The sequence below is a fragment of the Rosa rugosa genome, chromosome 4 (assembly GCF_958449725.1).
Source record: "Rosa rugosa chromosome 4, drRosRugo1.1, whole genome shotgun sequence".
NCBI classification, from domain to species: domain Eukaryota; kingdom Viridiplantae; phylum Streptophyta; class Magnoliopsida; order Rosales; family Rosaceae; genus Rosa; species Rosa rugosa.
The window spans coordinates 22,454,527-22,474,931 of record NC_084823.1 but is presented as its reverse complement, the minus strand read 5'-3'; the positions used below and the strand labels follow the sequence as shown (position 1 = coordinate 22,474,931).

The 20,405-nt window shown below is 40.1% G+C and overlaps 1 protein-coding gene across 1 annotated transcript; it reads left to right on the top strand.

Moving 5' to 3' along the window:
• Positions 1–11,933: 11,933 nt before the first annotated feature.
• Positions 11,934–13,644, top strand: LOC133744522 (uncharacterized). The gene is made up of 2 exons (XM_062172619.1): positions 11,934–12,047; positions 13,324–13,644. Exons 1-2 carry the CDS (start codon positions 11,934–11,936, stop codon positions 13,642–13,644), a joined length of 435 nt encoding a protein of 144 aa, XP_062028603.1.
• Positions 13,645–20,405: the final 6,761 nt, after the last annotated feature.

Genomic DNA, 20,405 nt, shown 5'->3' with positions numbered 1-20,405 from the left:
GAGACAAGCAGTGGTCAGATTGTGAGGGATTATGTACAGAAAGTCAGAAAGGAAGAGATAGAGAGATGGTGTAGAAGGAAAGGGAAGGGAAGATACGAATATAAAATGGTAGTGTACGTGTTACACTTCCAGAACATTATGGTCTGAGTCAAAAGTTATCCAATTAAGTCAGCCCATGTTTCAAAAACATAGAATAATTATACTTCTGTACGGTTTCGGATAAGCACGGGATGAAGAATTGGATACCGATCCCGTACCGTAGCAAACGGTTCTGTTCGGGACAGTACCGAACAGTGAAAAAATGAAAAACAAAACCGTACCGTACCGGCTTAATTCGGGATGGAACCGGTTCAGATTCGGTATTTCGATTTTAAACACCCACCCCTAATTATAGTCGTGCCCCTAAGGGAGGGCGCCAAGAGCGTTTTGGTCCATATTCTCGCATGAGACATTTTTGGACGTTTTGGTCCATATTCTCGCTCTAATGAGGAAGGTAACCGCCAAAATAGGCGAACACGAAACCAAAAAGGTCATCGTGGAAAGAGAGAGAGAGGCAACGCCACTGGCCATGTTGGTGGCGCCACCAACACTAAGAGCCATCCAAATGACGCTTTCAAAGCATCTCAATCAATGGAGTCTGAGCACAGAGATGTATGTTCCTGATGTGGATCATCCGGTCATTGGGCACACATTTGCAGAGCTCATGGAGATATTGTCACCGTCTACAAAGTATATTGTGAAGCAAAAGAAGCTTACTATGTGGAACAAGAAGATCAAGAAGGTGATCTAGAGTAAAGGGTTGAAGACTTCAAATCTGGCTGGGATTAATAGGTCATCAATTCTGTTTAAGTCTTTATTTTTCCAAGAGATGTAATAGGCAATTGCCTTATATTTTGTACTAAATGCCATTGGTTTAGTTTCTCTTCAAACTAGGCTTATCCAAAGTGAGTATGATGTCTAGAAAGGTTTTGAGATAAGTGATACTTTAGCGAGCTTTGCTCCACCGACATCTCTCTACGTACCTGGTCATATTTATTTTGGAGTTACCGAAAGAAGTTAAACGACTACCATTGTTTTGCATTAGCTAGTACTTGGATTAGATTCTCTTAATGGTTAAGAAACAATGATGTACTCTGTTGGCTTATGAATAAAATTTCGAGTTCTTTTCATTATGACTTCATTTTGATTCTGAGCATATTACTTTGTGACTACGATGGCTGGGCCATCTGGATTATTTCAAGAACATGGAATAACCCAAATTCCGCTTGCCAAATGACACCTTGATTACTGTCACAGAAACTCTCTACGCTCCTAGGGAAAATTGAACCCTATTGAGCTATTCGAGTCAACGGATTCCATGCAAAACGCATGAAGAGAACGGAAAAGAGTTCCTTTGCACTACCTCTAATCATTGCGAATAAAGACGCATCTTAGAGAAACGTATGTGTCTCTCCAGTGGATTTTCTGTCACCACTATTCGAGCTTTTAAATCCAATAAAGTTATGAGAGAAGATCTCTTGGATTTAAACACATATTGGCTTTGCCATGACATAATAAGTCATCCTAGTCATGATATGATGATCCGTCTACTAAAGACTTCACACGGACATCTATTCTTTCGAGCGAAAAGAAGTAAGAATCAAAGAATGATTCCCTGACTAAGTGTGACCGCCGCCGCCGCCGTCCACCGCAGGCCTAGGGTCGCCACCGTCCTCCTTGATGACGCCATTGTAGGCGCCACTCATGGCCATGATGCCATGGATGCCAATTCCCATGGCCATGACGCCATCGATGCCAGTTCCCATGGTTATGGCGGCATGATGGGTGATGTAGTCACAAACATTGTTTCAAATAGCGTTTCAGACACTCAGGCCTAACTAAAATCCTTATTGGTTGCTTCCAAGGTCCCTCACTCAATTTCCAAAGCCTGTTCCTTCTGGAAATTAGGACCGAGACCGTCCTATGCAAAAGATATGAAAATACTCATTCTATTCTTACATAGAATCCGAGGGGATTATGTGGACTGATTCAACCAACTTGCGGACGTTTAAATATTTCATGATGTTGGTTGACAAGAAAACATGTTGGTCATATGTTGTGCCATTGTCCACTTGCCATGCTGCTTATACTACAGTCCTAGCACATATCATATGACAACTGGCTCACTCCCCGGATCATCCCGGCCATTCAGTCAATCGGACTTGACAATGCTAGAGAGTTTGCATCGAAGACTTTCGATGATTATTGCATATCACTGGGACTGATGTTGGACATCATACTCCCATGTACACATCGAAATGGTCTCGCAGAAACAAGTACGATGGTAGCCCGGACATTGGTAATGGGCACCAATCTCCCTATATCCGCTTGGGGTGATGCAATATTGCATGCAACTATGCTAATTCGTCTACGACCCACCGCCACTCAAACAATATTTGTGTTATAGCTAGTGACTGGGTACAAGTATCTCGTACTTACGCATATTTGAGTGTGCCATTTATGTGCCAATTGCGCCGCCACAGTGCACTATGATGGGTCCTTATAGACGAATGGGCAACTAAGTTGGATTTGAGACTCCAACAAATCGTCCGCCACTTAATGCCTTTGCAAGGCGATCTTCTTACCATTAGATTTGCGGATTGTCACTTTGATGAGACAGTCTTCCCGTCGTTAGGGGGAGATAAGAACACGGATGTTCAGCAGGATGCATGGGAGGCCCGTGGGTTCGAAGGATACTTTGGCATAACTCAATCCTTTGATCATCGATACTCAAAATCCGTCTCATGAGAACCTTCCATATTATGGTTATCGTTGGGGGACGCCTCAATGTCAGAACCTATTCCTGAGACGTGAGATAAAAACTCCATCATGATTGATGATGTAGTCGCGAATTTCATTGCGCATGAATTTGTTGAGTCCGATGATATCGAACCACGCTTCATTCATGAATGAATACCAACGTAGATAAATTTGGCCTAAATGGAAAGATCAAAGATGTGATCCAGGTTAAGTTGGATTCTCTAATGAAGAAGAAGGTTTTTCGAGCCACTGATGCCAACACCTCCTACATAAAACATGTTGACTAATGGGTCTTCGTGTTAGAAAGTGTGATGAGAAAAGGAGATAGTAATCTCGCCTTATGGCCCAAGGCTTCTCACAAAACGCCCTAGAATTGATTACGATGACACATATTCTCTCGTAATGGATGTTATTGCACTCCACTACCCTGTCAGTTTGGTAGTTTCCGAATAACTGAACATGCAGCTTACGAATGTGGTCACTACATATCTCTGTAGAGATCTAGATACGGAATATACATGAAGGTTCATGGTGAATTTCATTTACCCAAGTCAAGTGGCTCTAGACCATGGAGCGCGTTTGCAATGAGGTTGAAACGCTCACTAAAGTGACTACTTAATTGGGAAGGGATATGTGAATGCCCTCGCGTCTCTAAGACAAGTTTCGGATTCTATCGCGATTCATGTTGGATATGATCTTCATTGGAAGCCCTTAATGAGTTAAGGGAAACCACTGAATTTAAGATGAAGGATCTTGGGAGAACACGATTATGTCTCGGTTTAGAACTTGAGTATCGTGTTGATAGATGCTTAGGCGTTTTGACAAGGTCAAGCCTTCAAGCACACCCATGATCATTCGTAGTCTTGATCCTGAAAAGGATCCTCTTCATCCGAAGGATGATGACGAAGATGTGCTAAAGGCAAAAGTGCCCTACTTAAGTACAATAGGCGCATTATTGTACTTACCCCAATGCACAAGACCGGACATCTCATTTGTAGTGAACTTGTTAGCTAGATATAGCTTTACGGCAACGCGACACCATTGGACTGGTGTAAAAGATATCTTTTGATACTTGAGATGTACGATTGATATGAGCTTGTTCTATCCTTACAGAGAGATGATGGATTTGGACGCATCATACACTAGAAACGCCGCCAACACTGGCCTGTGTTCTCTATCCCCATCCCAAAACAACATTAGTGTTTTGGAAGGTTTTGCTGATGTTGGGTATCTCTCTGACTCACACAAAGGTTATTCCCAAACTGGTTAATTGTTCATCATTGGTAAGACAACGATATCTTAGAGGTCTACAAATTAGACCCTAGTCGCTACTTCTTCTAACCATGCAGAGATTATTGCTCTGCATGAAGCAGTTTGTGAATGTATATGGCTTAGATCCATAGTTACGCATTATGGTTTGAAGTATACCACAGATGAGCCTACCAGCATTTATGAGGATAATGCTGCTTGCATAGAGCAAATGAAGCAAGGCTACATCAAAGGCGACAACACCAAGCACATATCGCCCAAGTTCTTCTACAATTAACAACAACAAAAGCTCCTCAAGATCAAAGTGAATCAGGTTTGATTTGAGGACAATGTGGCAAACTTGTTTACTAAGTCATTGCCCAAATCCACGTTCGATAAACATGTTGCAAGCATTGGTTTGCGGAAGTTATCCAAACTCCCATGATCGTAGTCATCAGGGGGAGACGTAGACATCCGGGGGAGATGTCTACATGTTTAGTCTCGAAACGTGAAAGGTGTGTTGTGCTCTTTTTCCCCTTCGACCGAGGTTATTTTTGTCCTACAGGGTTTTTGTTACTCGACAAGGTTTCTAATGAGGCAACGAGAGGAGCACCACGTTTGGGCGACACAAGGGGGAGTGTTCAAGTAAATTCAGAATATGTGTCTAGCCCAAACTCTAGGTTACATGTGCAAGTTGTAATAGGGTTTATGTTAGAGATATTGTTAACGTTAGTGACCGAGTGGCCTCTAGTTAGTATAAAGAATGAGAGAGAGAGAGAGAGCGACACAAGATGTATAGTGGTTCGTTTCCCGCTTTCCCACGTCCACTTGAATGCTATACTAGTGTGTTGAGCCTTGCGGCCTAACAAGATTACAAAGTATGTTGTAATGGAAAGTGGATGTTTAAGTGGGAGGAGGCATTTCTTTTATAAGTGAAGGAAGCCATCTCCTTTACATGGTTTTCGATGTGGGACAAGCAACCACCATTTCTAGTCTAAGAAGCCTAGTTATGAGGGCATGTTGGCAAGGCCGGAAAGGTGGCTTCTCGGCGACGGATTTTCCACTTCCGGATACCGTAGCGTAGCTTGAACATAGGGCTACAAGATGCAAGTGGCGGTTGGGCCTCACTATGGCTTGTGGGTGTCCCAAAGAGGGTGTTAATTATGTTTGGTGAGATAACAAACTAGCCTTGTAGTAGACCTATCTACAAGTCCCCGAAGTCCCCAAGTAAGAGGAGCTTCTTGGTTGGGGAGTTATAACCACGAAGTCATCAAGCATAAGTAACTGGGCGGCACGGAACCCCTACAAGTCCCCGAACTCCGTAAGCAAGAAGGGACTCGTTAACCTACACAACAAAGACAAAAAATATGCATATGTAGAATGCTTGTTGCATTGGGCAACAATTGTGAGTTGCATTGATATGCGCTGGCATATACGAATGTATGAGGTGCGTGATACATGGTCGTGTGAGCAAATGGATTGCATATGATAAATGTGTGACGCGCGCAAGGAGACGAACGAGGTCGAGTTTGACGGGGTTACGCTCGTGAGATGTAAGTTGCGTGAGTGCCGCGAAGGTATGCATTTGTAATTTATGAACGATGACCGCGCGTACGGTTATGTCTGTTTGGTTTTCGCTCGTATTAATGGAACGCGAAAAGAATTTGATTTGTCACGGTCGGTAAACGACAAATGGTAGAAAAATTCAATGTTCCATTAACGTGTGGTGTGTCGAGTAGACATGAGCGTAAAGCTCGAGTATTCGCCGGGAAGGCATCAGCGGAAAGCTCATGAGTGGGAAACTCGGGGTTGCTGGGAAGGCATGAGCGGGGAGCTCGTGGGTTACCGGGAAGGCATGAGCGAAAGCTCAAGGGTTGCCTGGAAGGCATGAGCGGGAAGCTCAAGGGTTGCCGGGAAGGCATGAGCGGAAGCTCGGGGTGCCGGGAAGGCATGAGCGGGAAGCTCGTGGGTTGCCGGGAAGGCATGAGCGGGACGCTCGTGGGTTGCCGGGGAGGCATGAGCGGAAGCTCGTGGGTTGCCGGGGAGGCATGAGCGGGAAGCTCGTGGGTTGCCGGGAAGGCATGAGCAAAAGCTCGGGGTGCCGGGAAGGCATGAGCGGGAAGCTCGTGGGTTGCCGGGGAGGCATGAGCGGGAAGCTCAAGGGTGCCGCGAAGGCATGAGCGGTAAGCTCGTGAGCGGAAGCTCAAGGGTGCCGCGAAGGCATGAGCGGTAAGCTCGTGAGCGGAAGCTCAAGGGTGCCGCGAAGGCATGAGCTTATTCGTAGATATTCGTAGATATCCAATTATTGTACAATTCTGATTCTATGCTTGTAATCCTCTATATAAAGAAACTCTTATTATCAATGAAAGCACATCAATTTCTCTCCCAATTTCGTTTTCCTTAAACAGTTATGTATTTATAATTCCTTACATATTTGGATTTTAGAAAATTAGTGTACGTATTAGTCATTTTGCATTTGGGTAATATAGTATTTCACTAATTCAAATGTTTGTAGGGTGAACTACGGAAATGGTAGGGTGACAATAGCTGCACCCTATTGAAGTTCTATATGCTACATGATTTTTGTCTTTTCAATAATGATAAATAATTACAATTTCTATGTTTCAATGCGATAATCAATTGTATTAGTATGAATCTATAACTAGAGGCTGAGTATTGGGGCATGTTAGGGAATGTTTTCGAAATAATTTTCTAAAAACCATTTTTAAAAGTAAAAACAAGAAAATGAGATTGTATTTTCTAAATTACAAAATAGCTTTGGTGGTTTATGTAACTTTATTGCAATTTTTTTTTTTTTTGATAACTATATGTCAATTTTTTGATAATTCAGCAGAATTACATAACGACCTGTCCACGTGGGGATGACAAAAAAAGTCATTACATAAGCAATTCAACCTTTCAAAATCCAATGAAGCACCCCCAAAATTTAGTCATCACTACTCATGGGAAATCAAATAGGCACAGATAGCGTGACCAGCCTTTGCGACATCTAGTCTAAGCAAGCAGAGAGGTCACAGATTCCCCATCCATCTTGGCAAAATAAAAAACGATATTAAAAACAACAAAACAAAACATAACAAAAGTGGAAGCCCAAGCCCTTCTAAAGGCCTAGGCTCACCCAATACTACTCAGGGCACCCCAAGCATAGCCTCGCAGTAATCACTTGCGCCGATGCAGCCTCCACCGGTGTTGTAGCCGCCAGTCCCCAGTTGGAGCCGCCACCAGCGCGTGCCGATGACGCCACCCACTTCAAATTCACCAGATAGCGAATCCCTGAGCAACGCAAGAACGTTGACAGAAGAGTGACCAACCTGGACTCCGATCCGCTCAAAACCACGGGCCATCACCTTACCTCTCATCATGACGCCTCCAGACAAGCGACCACCAGCGTCCAAACGTAGACCCAACACCCTACCGCGGATCCGGAAGTCCACGACACCAAAAGCAGCTGCCACACCCTCTGACGCCGCCGCCACATCGCAATAGAACAGAATCAACACCACCCAAACCAGTACCTCTGGCCACGACCTTGTACCCGAATCAAGATATCTTGACCCCCGACCGGGATAGCCTCGCCACCTCTGGCTGCCCACAAATGTGATCCCAGCCCAACCCGAAGATCAACCTCCTTCATCAGCCTCAGAGGCCCTGGCTCGATCCAAAAAGCCTGGCCAGCCTTCACGAGAAGGCCGCCAACCATTATTGGTAAAAACAACCATAGGAACAAGGAGAAGCCATGTTCCTATCAGTGCAATCTTTCGGCGTGGAACAAGTCTTCCACCACCACCATCATCCACAAGGTAGACAGAGAGCCCGAACAAACCAGCCCTGCTGCCCAAAGTTGCCAGAACACTACCAAGAAAACCTAGCATCGCTCTCCAACTCTCTCACTCTCTGAGAGAGAGAGAGAGAGAGAGAGAGAGAGAGAGTGAGTTTTTTAACCCTTCCCCCCTTCTGTATTAGATGAGTTCTATGAGATATGTAACTTTATTGCATTGGAAAAAGCTATTCTATGGACATTTTTTTAAGGAAATTCTCTTGATGAAATGATTAATATTTGTTTGACGATTTGGTGCGAAAAGATATTCTCTATACTTTCGTAAATGGGAGAAGGAAAAAGTGAGAACATCATAGTGTTGTTTTCAATTTCTCTGGGTAAAAATTGAAAAAAGTTTCTATTTTTATTTTCTACGCAAAACTGAATGCATTCTCACCCTATTTTTCATTTTCTAGAATGAAAATATAGGCATGAAAACATTACCGAACGCTACCGAACATACAGTTGACAAAGATTTTTAGAGTGCTAGTATCTCAAAGAAAAATTTCACGCATTATTAGCAAATAAATTCATTATTGAAGCTCGTCTAAAAACAAGTCTGCTATCTAAAAACAAATAACTTGCATTCAAAAGAAAAATTAAAAACGCCCGCAAAGCACTCAATTGTGATATGAGTTGAAAAATATATCTAAAAGAACACATATTGTTATGTCCTTTATCTCGATTTACCAGTTTACTAGTCATTTGGACGGTAAACGACAACTATGGTTAATTTTACCTCGTTTCGGTACTTTAAGGGGCACTAAAAAGTTGACTTTTGTTTCGTTCGTAATTTGAGAAAATTTTCTTCACGGAAGTTGTAGAGGACGTCAAATTGAGTTCGTGGACATATGGTACGCTCAAATCGGAGTTTGTATACGAAAGTTACTGTTTATGGTAATTTTTTTCTATAAAATGAGGAGTTACTGTGGTAAGTTTCCATTTTCGGAAACTTACCCGCCAATTTATCTCTCTCTTCTCTTCTCTCTCTCTCTCTCTCTCTCTCTCTCTCTCTCTCTCTCTCTCTCTCTCTCTCTCTCTCTCTCTCTCTCTCTCTCTCTCTCTCTCTCTCGACCCATCCATCTTCTTCCGACGATATCTCCTCCGTCCAGCGACGGATATTGACGCCACAGGTACCATTGGAAAGCTCTCTCCGTCCACCTCAATTCTAGGGTGGTTTGGTGGCTTGGTTTGAATCGTGTAAGGTGCAGCAAGGTGAAGAAGAACACAGCGTCGCTGTTTTTCGGGTTTTGGTAGGAACTCGATTTTCCAGCCACATCCGGCTGAATTTCTTATTGGGTCTTGGAGCTCTTGGAACGTACATCAATCACTCAAAGTCTCTTGGTCCAATTTGAAGTGTGGAGCACGAATCGAAGGATTGAAGATCTAGGGTTTCAAATTTCCCCTCTTTGCTTTCGAGGTAAATTCCGGACTTTTGGCTTCAAATTGGACTTTGTGGTAGTTGTGAATGTTGTTTGGGATGGTGAGAGGAAGATTTTGGCATAGGTGTTGATACCTGGTTCTGGGGTTGGCCCGCCACTGTTGGTGGCGCCTGAGGGGCGTGTGGGGGCCTAACCTGGCCTCCTAAATTTGCTGGTTTCATTCCTTGTAACTTGTGGAGCATGTTGGTGTGTATTTTGTAAAGATTGGAGGAGGTTTAGTATTGATTGTGATTTTCCGAAGTGTGGAGTTTGGGTTGTCGATTTATGGGGAATCTGACCGTTGGATCTCCCTCATTTCTGCTATGGAATACTTTAATCGACAAATCGATCGTAGTTGTGAAGTATGGGTTGAATTCGAGAAGAAATGGAGACGTTGGTTTACTAGGTGTTTTCGGGTTTCGTTTTAGAATTGTATTTAATTGTCGAATTGTTGTTTACAGAATATAATTTTGTAAAGGACGAGGTACCGACCGATCGCTCGACGAGGATCCTTACGCTTGGGTGCCACGTTAGCCGTATACTGTGAGTGGACCTTTGATTTTAAATTATGCATGCGAATATTTTCTGAATTATTGATTTATTTAATTATTGTTTTATTTATCGAGCACATTATTTGGTTTTGGATTATAATTTGGGCATTGATTGGTTTTCCGTTATGAAGTTCGGATATGAGTTTTTTATGCTCGGATTTGGATTTATGATTTATGTTGATTTTCGATGAATTATTTTCCGAGGTGATTTTCGGAATTAAACATTATATTTTTATTGGTCGATTTTGAGATTTTTGAAAGGTATTCGAAAATGAGATTTTATAGCAAAGTACATTCATCTATTAATTTTCGCTTATTTGTTGATGGATTTGAGAATATTCTTTTGGCATGTGGGACACGTCGTTGATTTATTTGGTTGTCATGAGATTTACCGAGTACGGTTGGGAACTGTACTCGTGCTTTTATTTGCGAGATTTTGGGGAAGTCTTATTTGTTTTCAGTTTTCGTATGATTTTACTCCACTATACCTGGGTCATTTTGTTTTATTGCTAGATAGCCCATTAGTACTCCTCCCCGCTTACTATGTGTTTGTGGGTGAGTTGAGCAAAGAGCTTGGGAGGCTCCCTTACTCGTATGGTGTTAACTTCTTCCCCATACACTACGGTTACCTGACTAGTCGGGCTAGTCCGATGGGGGATGGTATTTTTTCATGACGAGTTTTCGAGCTTAAAGAAATGTGTTTTATAATTGTTGCATCCATCGGGTTTTTAAAGGAATAAACGTGGGAAAGTATAAAATCCATTTTTCTTTACAATTACTTTTTTTTGTCCACTCACGCTAATGTTTTTATGTGCCCAGTCTGCAGAGTACCTGGTTCGGCCTTGTAGGATTCGGGGCATAGCATATGCTGCTGTTGTTTTCCATATTGTAGGTTATTTATTGAACCTACTTGTATTTTGAATTCTTTTCCTCTTTTAGATTGCTCTGATAACCTGTGGGACAATTGTTATAAAATTTGGGTGTTTTATTTGTGTATTTGAGAATGTGTTGTATTTCGGATTTCAGTTAAATATTGTGGAGTTTTTGGAATTTGGGGAGCAGGGTGGCTCCAGGAGAATAAAGTTGGTTTGTTAGAAGTGCAATGTGTTTTCTATAGGTTTTGGGTTATCCATTTTTAGGGGTGACTCTGCTGAATTTTAGGTAAGGTTATTCCTAAGGTGGGCCCCACAGGGCCACCTCTGATTTCAGGGTGAAATTCGGGGCAGGTCCTGTCAACTTGGTATCAAAGCATTAGGTTGTTGAGCAACTCCAACAGCTTCTCTATAATTTTTGTAGTATAAGGAAGCAAAAGTCAAAGCTTTAATCTTTTTTTCTTCTTTAACTCTAACAGATTCCCTACTTTATAGCAATCTCTAAAATCTCGATAATTCTTCCTTAAATTTTAGAGATTGCTATAAATTTAGGGAATTTGGTTTTCTCTTTCCTCAGTATCCCTAAAATAGGGATAGTTATAGGGAATCTGTTCGAGCAAAAGATGCTCATTTTTCCTTAAAATACAGAAGAAGAAAAAACAAAATATGGGGAAGTTGTTGGAGCTGCTCTTAGGTTCTATAGACTTCTTTTCTTTCCTGCTACTTTATATGCTTAATGACCCCTAGTACCTTTCGAGTGATGGCCCGACCGTGGCGGATCCCCATCATATACTCTTCGGTACTAGTGTGTTCATTATGTATGTAAAGTAGATAGGTTAATGTCCTAATCCTTGAGCTTTGTTAAGCTTCTCTTCTTCAGATGGTATGCCTCCTAGACGCGGAACACGTGGGGCAACTCCTCCAGCACCAGGAGATGGGGATGTGATGAGACTAATATTGACTATGTTTTTCGTGCATTTCTCTCTACATTTTGCTTAGTTATTTCCTTAACATTATCATTTCTAACTTGTTTTATGTTCTTAGGTAGTTTTGAGTCTAGAAATGAAAGGCAAGGAGTTATATGCGCAGAAATGGAAAGAAATGGAGAAATGAAGTTTTCCTAGTTTGACCAGGAAAAGGAATCCCAGTTGAAGTAGGAATCCTAAGTCAAGTAGGAGTGAGCTCGGAAAAATAGTGTTCGGAAATGAGAAATGATAGAGTCCCAGTTGGATTAGGAAACCTGATCACATTAGGAGTCCTTGATGGTACTAGGATGCCTGGGAAGACTAGGAGATGCTGTGGCTTGAAGATTGCTCAAGTTTGTTCAAGAATATTCTAGAATGCACAGGAATTTCGACATATATGAAGATGGGCTTTGAATTGTCCAATTGAAGAAGCCTGACCCAAAGATTGAAGCATGTGACTAACACATGAGTCTCTAGAATCATCCATGACGTCTTGGAGGAATTCTTGGCCCATTAATATTGCTTTATGCCGTGAGAATTACAAGAAAATACTAGAAGATTTCGGCAAGAGTTCAAAAAGGGAGAGTTTTGGAGAAAATCTAATTCGTGTGAATTATGGAAAAGAAAATAAAGAGAATAAATATTGATTCAGGTTTCCTGATTGCATAAGACTTGAATGAAGACTATTTTGAGGGAAGATACATAGTAATTTCGGCAAAAGAGATATTCATAAAGATTCAAGATTGTTCGCTACTTCTGATGGAATATTTTGATTGGTTGAATGATGCAATTGAAGTAGAAAGTAATCAAGACTCTATATTATGCCGTACACTATATATAGGGACCTTTGTGAAGATGTTTTACACACCATAAAATTCAGAATCAAATACCACAATTCGTCCCCTTCTCCTCTAAAAGTTTCAGCAACTTCATCAATCTCCAAAGTTCAAGACCGTGAAGCATCCTCCATCTCCATTCAAGCATCCATCCATTCCACCACCTTTGAAGCTTCTTGTGTCCTTGAAGAATTCAAAAGTGTAACCATGAACACAACTTTATGTTTTCGGTTTTGTATTGTAAAACAATTTCGGGTTTTTATTAAATTGCGATTTTGTTTTCTGTTTTGGTTATATGTTTTACTATTTTTATGGTGGATGAAGTGTTGATTTTAGATATGCAGTTTTTGAATACTATGAAGCATGTTTTAGGTTTTCAAAGTGATAAATTGCGATTTCAATGTGTTTAAGCATGATTGTTAATTTCGAGCTTCAATTACATCTTTTATGTGTGAATTGATCTTTGGATGCTTGCTTTGATTGATGAGCATGTAATTGAATCCATATTAAGGTGCTAGCGTTCTAGGTCTTGATAATTAAAGTGGAAAACCTATAATTTGTTAGGTAAATTAACAATGAGTCTTGCATGCTTGATTAGCGTTCTAACTTGTGTTCTTGGCTTGAATTGATCAAACTTCCAATGTGCTTAATGCGTTGATTGTGTTTTTGTTAGTGATTAGCTACCACTAGTAATTGCATGCTTAATACGGTTAACTATGGTGCGTTCATCTAGTTAATTTAATTAAGGGAAGTAAAAAGGACTTTGTATGCGTTCATCTTTGTTCTGGATAAGGTAGCAGATTTGGCTTACAGGCTTGCCTTACCTCCTAGTATGTCCGGTGTGCATAATGTGTTCCATGTGTCCATGCTAAGGAAGTATGTCCAGGATGAGTCACATGCGATCGATTATGGTACGATTGAAGTGAATGTGGATACGACCTTTGTTGTTGAACCTGTTCGTATCTTGGATAGGTCAACAAAGCAACTTCGAAGGAAGGAAGTTGACTTGGTCAAGGTATTGTGGAGTCACCATGACATGGGTGATCCTTCTTGGGAGTTGGAGTTGGATATGAGAGCGAAGTACCCACAGTTGTTTGTTGATGAGTGTGCTTGAATTTCGGGACGAAATTCCATTAAGGAGGGTAGACTGTGAGGACCTGGATTTTCGTTATTTAATTTTAGTAATTAATAATGAACCAGTTGTATGAATTATTGTTATTGTGCTTTATTCATATGTCGTATGTGTAGTGGAATTGTTTCGGACAATTATTATTCGAAAAGTGTGGATTTAGGGGGGGGTTCAAGGTTGACTTTTGATACATTGAGATTCTCTGAAAACTTCCTTCACGAAAGTCGTAGAGCGGGTTGATACAAGTTCATGGATATGGTGAACGCAAAAATCGAAGTTCAAATGAGAAAGTTATGAGCGTTTGAAAATTTGGAAAGTTACTATATATATATAGGGGTTTCTGTTTTTGGAAGGTTACAATTTGCATTTGGCAAGTTTCCATTTCTGGAAACTCATAAACCTCTCTTCTCTCTCATGGTTTTTTACTGACCCGACCCGTACCCGACCGACCCGACACGGCTTTTCCGGCGACCTCTTCTAGTGAAACAAAGCCAGACCGACTCGCCTTCACCGTGCGCTCCTCCCTGTGGCATCCTCTATCGATGATTCTCACTGTGTTCGGCGCTGAAAGACAGCGAAACCTGGTGTAGTCGGACCTGATCGGAAATCCAAGTTCCGGCGACGCGACTTCAAGTTTTCTGGATTGAGTTCGTAGAAGCCTCCCTGATCGATCTGTGGTGTTTGTTTTGATCGATTTACATGGGAACTGAATCAACTCAAGGTGAACAGTTCACGGCTGCTTGTGGCGAAGATAGGCAGCGATCTAGGCTGTGTTGGCTTGAACCCCAGGTATTAAAGTTGATCTATTTAGTGTTCTTGAAATTTTGGACGGTTGGATTAATCTAGTTTTGAGTTTTGGCCAGAGGTGGTTGTGCCACCAACTGTGGTGGCGTTTTGGCGGCCTTCCGGCCATGTAAGGGATAGTTTCTAGTTTTATATATCATCTACTCGTCGATACGAGCGTTTCGATATATAATAGGTAATTTTTGGAGATCGTATGAATATGTTGTGATTTTTACTGTTTCGGGCCGTTCGATGATTCGATCCGTGAGGATTTGAGCGTTCGATCGACTTGTGATTTTGACATATCGATCGTAGAAGTATTCCGGAGACATTGGGTGGTCTCGGATGTGGTTTTTCCTCGATTGGCGCCACTTTGGGGATTTTAGTTCAAAACAGGGGTTTCAGACTTAAATCGTTTGTTAATCTTTACTAAGTTGAGACCGTATGTGTTTAGGTACTTGACGAAGTATTCTTGGACGGTTATTTTGTGTTTGGCTGGTTTGTTCTATATTGAAGACGCAACAGGAATTTCAAGGTGAGTAATCTCACAAGGTTCATTTACGAACGGAATTACCTTTATCGTTTTGAGAGTTATTGATTTAACTGCAAACTATAGTTGGTATTAGTAGGCATTCCTGAGTGGATGACTACGTGCGTGTGTGTATATATATATATATATATATCTTTACGTGGAATATATATGTATTGGTGGATTTAGTTGATTTTGAAAACAATATGCATGAATGATGCTTTTTATTGTTTTGGGTGTGGCTTTTCGGAAAACAAATGATTATGGAAATGTTGATTTCTATTGTTTTGAAAAGCATTGAGATTTGTGTAACATTTTGAGTCCTGAGTGACTCCTTTAAATGTTTTATTCCGAGGTACTGAGAAGTCCGAGGAATTAAGGTCAGATTGTGACCTTAGGCAGTATATCGAGTAATCACGTCTTTGGCCGGACGAGTGGTTACGATTTCAGTTAGAGCTCTAGTCTGTCTGCCAGTGTAATTCATGAGGTAACGGTGCGAGGTTATATCTAACTCATGAATTTGTGTTTTAAGGAAACAAGGTGTGAGTTGCTTTCCTTATATACGATTTTTAGGAAATCAGGGTGTGAGTTGCTTTCCTTATTTCGTGGATTGAAAGAAAACAAGGTGTGAGTTGCTTTCTTTAGTTGGTGTTTAAGGAATCAAGGAGTGAGTTGTTTTCCTTAGTTTTTGTGTGAGTTGTTTAGTAATAGTTTTGAGTTACTCATACGAGCTTTCACAAGCTTACCGGGTTTGTTGTGTGACAACCCGGTGCACTATTCAACGGTGTAGGGGTTACTCCTGCAGGTCAGGATAATCGTGGCTGAAGCTGAGGTAGCGCCTTTGCAGCTTCACGGTAAGAAGCCATTTTTGTGACTTTGCCGTTGATAAGGACTTCCGTTGTGCAGTAAGCTCTGAGGAGCATTTACGTTTTATTTTGTGTTGACAATTTAATTCGCAAGATTATGTAATATATGATTCTGTGGAGCGGGTCAATATTGACATAGTGGGTTCAGGGCATCAATATGTACTTGGGTTAAAAGGAAAAAGTTTCCAGGTATTTTGTATTGATGCCTGAACGATCACGCATGTATAATTATGGGATTATATATTGATTTTTATTTGTGTTAAAAATCAGGGGCGTGACATAATTTTCGTTCCATTCATTAATTCTATTTGATTCGGTGTTTTGATGTGTCTCATGTATATAATTAGTTGTTAATTTAGAAATTAAAATCCTAAAATCCTCTTACTTGTAAAATCGTAAATAATGTAAATAATATATAGTTTTGTTTTGTCTAACGTTTTATTTTTCAGGAATTAATAAGGCCCTAATCCCCGGTTGAGAACGATCCCTACTTATTCTTACTACATTGATAAGGTTTTAAATTGAGCACTAACTTTTTTGCAAGTCAATTTTTGGCGTCGTTGCCGGAGATTAAATCTTTTCATTTCTTGATAAATGGCGTTGGAAATTGTAAATTAATGTCAATAAAATGTTTTCGTGAAGTGTGTTTGATGGTGATTTGTTTGAGTTTAAGTTGAATTATGAGTTTGAAGTCATATGGAATATGTGAAGTCTCTTTTGTTAATATTGGCCTAAACCCCTTATTGGCACCTAGTTCAGGCCCCTTCAGGTTGAGGGTGGCATTTATTAACACTTGTTGAACTATCTTCACACTTGTGACTTTTCTTATCTAAGTTAGTATAGCCTATGTGGAATGGTGTCGAGAAATGGGACAACGTTCATGACAGGTTTTGAATCCAGAAGTGCTTTCAAATGGGCCTAAACCACTATGTGGGAGTAGCTCATGCCAAAATGGATTCTTCCTTTCATGTTCGTCCTCCCCCACCGGGCCATTTCAGTAAGGTTGCCCAAAGGATCTGAAAGAAAATTTGTGTCTAGATGACTATACTTAATTGGGCTGAAATTCCAACTTTGATGGAAAACTTGTGGTTGAATTTGAATTCTTATAAGTTGCTTGATTTCACATTTACACCCGTAAAATTGTAAAAACATGTTTTATACTTACACAATACTTGAAATTTTTGTTGTATACTTATACTTATACTTGTATGTTTGCAAATGTGTGACGTTATAAACTTGTAAAAATATTAACTTGTATTTCTTCTATGGTATAGTTTACTAACTTATCTAATTTTTAATGTTGTTCAGGATTTCCTTGAATGTCCGAGCCTTCTAAAATCCCTAGTGCATGAGAGATTGAAGAAAGACTTGAATGCGCCACTACTACAAAAACTGCATCACACAACGGTGTATAACCATTGTTCCAAGAGCAAAGTTATGTCGTCTATCTCGGTGTTGTGTGATCAAAACACTCAGACGACGGTGAATCACCGTTGTGTGTTGATCATAGGATCGACGTAGAAGATAGAACCGTTGTCCCAAATCTGCGCATGTCAATGCCAGAAATTGGATTCACGGCATGCGCCGCATCTAATTTGTTGTTTCAATGGCTACTCACATAACATAATTAAGTTTCCAGCTAATGTTGGTTGCCTAATCAGACAACAGAAATATTATGAACTGTTGTTGGATGATCTTTACCACTACAGATATTTGTATATAACTGTCGTCTGATAGTTGTAATCATATTTTGATACCAACCAATGACTGTTGTATGTCAGAGATTAAGGTTGAATTTTGCACTAATTGTACAACACAATGGTTCTATATCGTTGTGTGATTCAACAATAGGACAACTGCTTTATGTTTTTTTATGTTGTGTGAGTTCATATCTAACAATAAAATCTTTTAGCAACCTTTGGGTGATTTATAAGTGGTTTGTTGTGTGATTCAGAACAAACATGTACTCATACAACGTAATTTACGAACTGTTGTTTGTTCATTATCGATTATTTGCCTAAAATATTTGCACAAAAATAATGCTCCAATATATTTGTAAATTATCCATACATCCAAGTTTCTAGACTAGAAAACCAACACAGAAAGCATTCTAGCTGGACCATTTCAAACCATCTTGTGCACTATATTCTAATTTGCATCACCTCCAAGCTTGTTGTGAAACTTTGCAAGTGGCACACTGCAGCAGAAGAGCATGATATAGTACCTGAATAAATCAGTACTAGCAATTTTAAGTATAAAACCAAGACATGATTTGTGCTTTACAAAACAAATCTGGATCAGTTGTAGTCAAAGAATAAAAGGCTCTACCTCATTCTTGTACCTAGCTAATGCCTTTGCCAAAGCATTAGCTTCAACAATTTTCTGGGCAGCAAAGGCGAGCCACGATTTGATTTCAATGTCCAGCTTAGTCTCATTAACAAGATCAACAGCAGTGTGAAGAAGATAGCAGGAGGTAGAGACGACAAGGTGGTCTGCAAGGAACAGATAAATAATTAATGAAATGCACTTTCTTGTCATCGTTTACCAAAAACTGCAGAAAATTTGAATACCTTTGCCAATAATGCCTTCAAGAGCCTGCAATGTACTTAGGGAAGCGGAGAGATCATTAGCCCAAATGTTCCTTCCATCAACCAATCCAGCAAAGAGGTACTTTCCTTTAGCGAAAATGTCTTTTCAACACCCTTTGTTGATTTGGACAGCAACAAGTAGGACACTAGACCAACAAGGACTGGGACTGTATCCACTCCAAGCTGCAAAAGATTGAAAAATTACAAACAGTTCTGAAAAGATGTATAATTGAAATGCAAATTGATAAGTAGGATTGTCTTTCAGATATTCACCACACATGGCATATATTATGAAGCAAAACCCAAGGAAGGCTAAGCCTTACGTTGCCAACATATATGGATTGAGCATCCACCTCCTCCTTCTTTGCTTGACTTGCAAAACCACCATTGGGATCTTCATTCAGAATCAAAACACAAACAATGAAGATGTTAGGTAATGTTGACGGATATACTTACTAGAAACATCAAACCTCTAATCGGACGAATATTTTCTATGTTCTTAGTGCATTTCTCTCTACATTTTGCTTAGTTATTCTCTTAACAATATCATTTCTAACTTAGTTTTGTATTTTTAGGTACATTGGAGCTCCAAATGCAGGAAATGCGCTAAGAAGAGCTGGAAATGAAGGAAATGAAGGCAAGGAGGAAATGAAGCGCAGAAATGGGAAAGAAATGGAGAAATGGAAACTTTCCTAATCTAAATAGGAAATCCCAGTTGAAGTAGGAATCCTAATGCAACTAGGAGTGAGCTCGGAAAAAATGTGTTCGGAAATGAAGAAATAACAGAGTCCTAGTTGGACTAGGAAACTTGATGACACTAGGAGTCCTGATGACACTAGGAGATGCTGTGTCTTGAAGATGACTCAAGATGGTTCAAGATTATTCTAGAATAATGAAGGAATTTCGGCAATATGGAGAATACTTTCGAATTGGCCCATTTTGGGGGAAGTTTGGCCCGAAGTTTGAAGCATGTGACTTGCACATGATGCTCTAGATCCTTCTTGACGTTTTTGAGGAGTCCATGGCCCATTCTACATGCTTTTGCCGTGAGAATTACAAGGAACAAATAAAAGATTTCGGCAAGATATATTATGGGATATTATTGGATTTTCTTGGGATTTTATGAGAGAAAATAGAGGAATAAGAATTGATTTATGACTCTACATACAAGGGAGGCCGAAAATAAGTCTAAATACATGGAAGATTTCGGCCAAAGAAAGGTTACTTGCTCTCCAATTCATATGCTATTTTTCTATTGGTCGAAGTGATGCAATTCAAGAGAAATTCAAGGGAACCCTAGCCCTTGCCGTTCACTACATAAAGGGAGTTTGTGAAGACATTACACACACCACAAAATTCAGAATCAAAAGCCACAAACACTCCCCTTTTTCTTCCAACTTTCGGCAACTTCAAGGAATCCAAAGTTCAAGACCGTGAAGCATCCATTCATCCATTCATCCATTCATCCATAAAAATCAGAAAATGTCGGAAAAAAAAAATTGTGTTTGTTTTTCGTTTTTGGTTTTGTGTTTTGTTTGTTTGTTTGTTTTGTTTTTGAGTCTTAGGTCACCCTTTCAACTGTCTAGGATGAGCTTATATCTCTGAAATCATGGTTAAAAGATAATCAAGATATGAAGATGAAGTTTGTTATTTTTCTTTGGTTAAATGAGACTTATATGTAATATATAACTGTGTAGTGGATATGGATATGTTGACATGGTACAGATTATGAGCATGCTAAAATGAGTTTTGATTTAAAATAACTCATGTGAGAATTTGAGCCCATGTACCCTTTTTCTTCTGAGTGATTAACGTTATATACTTTGTGTATATTCTTATTTTTCTTGGCGATGCTTAGTTGATCTTGTTATCTTTCATTTGATTGATTACATGTCATAGCTCCTTAATGAACTAGAGAATGCTAGAATTCACTTTTATACTTGTCAAAACTTTTATCAATATATATCCCTGATTTTAGAA